This window comes from Mus caroli, unplaced genomic scaffold (genome assembly GCF_900094665.2).
Source record: "Mus caroli unplaced genomic scaffold, CAROLI_EIJ_v1.1 scaffold_19579_1, whole genome shotgun sequence".
Taxonomy (NCBI): domain Eukaryota; kingdom Metazoa; phylum Chordata; class Mammalia; order Rodentia; family Muridae; genus Mus; species Mus caroli.
In genome coordinates this window covers 7,009-11,771 of record NW_018388448.1, presented here as the reverse complement: position 1 = coordinate 11,771, position 4,763 = coordinate 7,009, and the positions used below count along the sequence as shown (strand labels likewise).

Sequence of the window (4,763 nt, the reverse complement as noted above, 5' to 3'; positions counted from 1 at the left end):
TTTTGTTTGTTTGTTTGGTTGGTTGGTTGGTTTTTGTTTTTCAGACAGGGTTTTGAAACCTTTGAACCTTTGCATACTCAAGAATGCATAGATCTTTTTCTTTAGTCTTCTAATCTGACCATGCCTCAATTATTCACATTCGTCCAATAGGAAAATCAAAATAAGAGAAATAGCATGGACTTATTTCCTGAACCTACCAGGCTTCAGGTAATGCCCTCTGTACAAGCAGTATTTGTATGTTACCAAAGAAAGTAAGGGTTCCTTGCTTTCTTGGGATGCTTCATTGATTTGTATTTGCCCAGGTACTTTGTTAAATGAAAAAAAAAATACCTAAACTTATATTCTGACAGACAATATGCAGTGCTTGAAGTNCAGCATCTAGAATCAGTGTGGATTTCTTCATCATATGATAGTTAACGAATGCATTTCTTATGTAAGGTTTATTATCAAGCCTCAACCGTCAGATGGTATAACTCCAGCAGGAATACTGTCAAATCATATTTGGCATGTGGATGTTACTCATTTCTGCAGTTTGGGCAAGTCAAAATACATAGGTATAATCTTATGAATATATTGATCAACCTTTTACTTAGAGCCTTTGCTATATTACTTCCCTGTAAAAACTGACAATTCTCCATATATTACCAAGCATTTTCAGGGATTTTCCCAAAAATATGCTGTAATTTATGTCACAAGCATTCAATATAATGCCCAGAAACATTATTTTCTGAAAACAGGTAATGGACAATCTAAGCATTATTTNAAAATGAATGAGGGGAGGAGAGTAGGATGGCTACTCCATTATAATATATTTCCTATTCTTATGCCTTTTTAAAAATTGTACAATGATGGTATATTGCTGAATAATATTTTTGACCTCTTCAAAACAAATTTAAGGTCAAGGTCCTTTGTTGAGATCTTATGTCAGGTCATTGAAAGTGCCCAGAGCTGAGCACTGTCTAATTTACTAGAGCTGAACTTATGTTTTTGTTTTTCATTTTTTCACTCATGGTGTTGAACATGAAGCGCTTATACTGTATATGAAGCACTGAATTGTGTTCCTTGCTATGTGTTCTCTATTTAATGCATGTGGTACAGCTAATAATAACACACCCTAGGCAATGATGTTAATATGTCAAGTATTAATTTCAGGCCTTACACATTGACATATTAACTATTCAGCAGTGAAATTTAGATTTCCTCCTTTATTGATGCACAAAACCTAGCAAAGATTTTTAGTCATTTTTAAAAAAATGTCTAATTGGTCTTCTACAACATGGTCCATAAGAATGCCTTTGGAATTTTGATTTACAATTCCATGTCTACTTTAAATTTGACTTGCATCCTTTTAAATTATATGTGGCAGTGATATTGGTCTTGTCTAGCTGGATGGAATTGCTTTTGCCGTATGGCTTTCAGTTTAGAGTTTATAGCTCCTGTGTAACTGCAGGATTTTAGATCCTGGCATCAGAAACACTTCCTCAGTAGAGGAGTAATCATACTACCTGTGTATCTTTTCATTCCCTAGACAGGGGGAAAGCATATAGAAGCTTTCTAGAACAATTAGTCTTATACATTAATCTTGTGTACCCTTGTTGTACCCTCCAACTACATTTGTATTGTTCCTGGAAACAACCATCATATTTTGTTTCTAATGAAGGTGTAAAAAATCTGATTACATGCAATAAACTTGTGACAACCTCATGCTTTGTGTTGTCCTTCTATCCTGTGCCAGATAGATAAAATTCCCTCAGACGATAATAAGGTAACCTGGCTTGGTAAGTGTTTATGCTTACACCAAGCCAAGGATCTTTTGAGTCTCCTAAGGTTTGCTCATATCTATTGATTCTATGTTGAAACTGTAGCCCATTTTGACTTGCTGTCATTTTCTAAATCAGTAACCAACTACCAAATAAATCATGGGAGTCAGGACAAGGTAATTTATAAATTATAATAGACGTATGTGAAGAAATGACAAGAAAGTGAGATGATTACGTAGGCATCTGAATCTACATTTAAAATTTCATTAAAAAAAAAACAACAACAAAAAAAACCAACCAAACAAAAAGCCTGGCAGTGGTGGCACACACCTTTAATCCCAGCACTTGGGAGTCATAGGCAGGCGAATTTCTGAGTTCAAGGCCAGCCTGGTCTACAGAGTGAGTTGCAGGACAGCCCGGGCTATACAGAGAAACCCTGTCTCGAAAAAACAAAAACAAAAACAAAAATATAATATGATAAAATAAAATAAAATTTCATCTCTATGAAATCCCCTTTCCTTTTCACGGGTGCTTCTTTTTCCACTGGAAAATGTTTATCTCTGTTATGGGAAATAAACAATCACTTCTGCTGAGAGCAGACTGGTCTTTTTCTGCCTTCTCTCTTTCTACAGCCTCAGAAATACAACAGTCCATGAAGTTAAGACCTTCTATTGTGCCTCTCAAAATCCTATCTTTTCAATTATACCACAAAATAGCAAACCCTCTATCAGAAAAACTATAAGGGGCTTGACTTGTCCAAACTACATTAGCTAAAACTGATTTGCATTGATGACATTTAGGATGTTACTTGAATAAGAGAGCTTAACATCTTTTTTCACAGAGCCATAGTATTTCTCAAGGGTACTGAGTATCCAAACATTGTTAGTATGATCATGTTCAAAGTCTCTCCCTGAAGTTATTATAAATAATATTTTAACTTCCACTGTCAATTACTCATGACATCTTCTTCTCCAAGAAAAAGACTCAATTTTTTTTCAATGAACTATATATTCTCAATATTATTCTACTGTATAATTTTAGGAACACCATCTTCCATAATGCCTGTTGGTAAACTGAGCTCATTCTACTTGCTTATACCCCAAATGCACTATAATCATAACAGCCTAGGGCACACATCCTTTTCCTGAGCTGAGTATTTCTAAGCAATACCCCACATCAAAAGTTTTCATTTTTCCTCATAACAAAATCATGAGATATCAAAATACTAAAATATTTCTACTTTCTTTCTAAACAATGAAATTTTTCTCAAAAAACATAGAAAAGGAACCTCTTGAATTGATGCTTGAGAGACAGTCTGCTCTTATAATGTTCAATTTACACAGAAAAATATAAGAGATTCTTCAGGAGTTAAAAAACAAATGAAATCAATCACAGAATATTTAATGTTTCCTTTTTTTTTTTTATTCAGAGAAGGATAAAATAGATATAGCATTGCTTCAAATGGTGGCACATATTAAGCCCAGGTAACTTTTAGGCAAAGAAAGTCAGACACACATTTGTTTATGCCATACTGCGCTATAGGCCAACAAAAAATACATTGTAATATTTCCATACAAAAAAAAGTGTAACATGAATCTCAAACATGAAATAAAAATTATAGTTCCAGCACAGAGATTTTAATACAATAATGTGAAGGATTATGAACCAACAGAATCACTTCATATTATACATAATTAAGAGATTTAGAATGGAGTGGCAGTTCTTTCAACCATTGTATTTAATTTATAATCATAGTTTGATTTTTAAATAAAATTTAAACCANTATTCCTTTTTGAATGGGATTTATGTCTGATGTCAAGACAGACATTCTTATCTGGCCTTAATAAAATAATGTAGCACTTGGGGCCAAAGATCAAGCTAAGGAGAGCTGTACTGGAAGCCAAGATAGAGAAGACTTCCATAGCCACCATTACTTTTCCTTTTGTGCTATGGTAGACAGGGAGGAAGGTGATCCAGACACAGAAGAATACTTGCATGCTGAATGACAGGAATTTCGCTTCATTGAATGTGTCAGGCANATTCCTGGAAAAGAAGGCCAGGGTGTAGCTCACAAGTGCCAAGAAGCAAAGGTATCCCAGGACACAATGGAAGGCAACTGCTGAACCCTTGTTGCACAAAATGATGATGTGACCATGTTCAGCATGAGCATTTTGATCAATGAAGGGTGGAGAAGTAATAAGCCATATTCCACAGACGAGAAGTTGGATGAGTGTGCAGATGGGAATGATGAAATTAGGCGCCCTTGATATCATTAACCGCCTCACCCTTCTATCTGGAACAGTGACCTTGAATGCAATAACCACTGTAATAGCTTTGGCCAACACTGTGGAGAGAGCCACAGTGAAAAAAATTCCAAATGCTGTCTGCTGCAAGATACAAGTTGCAGTGTTTGGGTGGCCAATGAACAGCAAGGAACTGAGAAAGCACATGATGAGTGTCAATAGGAGTGTGTAGCTGAGTGTCCGATTATTGGCCTTGACAATGGGTGTGTGTCTGTGCTTCACAAAGACTACAAGCACCACAGCTGTAAGCACAGATAAGCATAGTGCTGTGGTGGTGAGAGCTATGCCCAAGGAGTCTTCATAGGCCAAAAAGCTCACAGATTTCTGGAGGCAGTGGTTCTTCTCTGAGTTTGCATAGTGAGTTTCTGGACACGTCATACACTCATCCATATCTGTGCAGAAATGAAGATAAGTGTGAGTCAATTCCCAGGATGTCTCCTTCTTCCTAAGCTGATACTCAGCAGCAGCTCTTTGAAATCCTTCCTGAATCACCCTTTTTCATTATCATTGAAAGAAGTATTTACATATTCTTTGAATCATTTCAAATCTTTACTACCCTCACTGCATATACAGACACAAATAAATATAAAAATGGCCAGTGCTTTTCCTATGTTTTTATATGCTTTTCATAATTTTTACTTTGTTGCATCTATTTGATAAGTCATAATATTGCAGAATTATACTGTATGCTCCTAATTTG

At 35.6% G+C, this 4,763-nt stretch overlaps 1 protein-coding gene across 1 annotated transcript; it reads right to left on the bottom strand.

The window, feature by feature from the left end:
* Nucleotides 1-3,523: 3,523 nt before the first annotated feature.
* Nucleotides 3,524-4,453, bottom strand: LOC110287614 (vomeronasal type-2 receptor 116-like). Its single transcript, XM_021154182.1, has one exon. The coding sequence runs from the start codon at nucleotides 4,451-4,453 to the stop codon at nucleotides 3,524-3,526; it is 930 nt and encodes a 309-aa protein (XP_021009841.1).
* Between the last annotated feature and the right edge of the window lie 310 nt (nucleotides 4,454-4,763).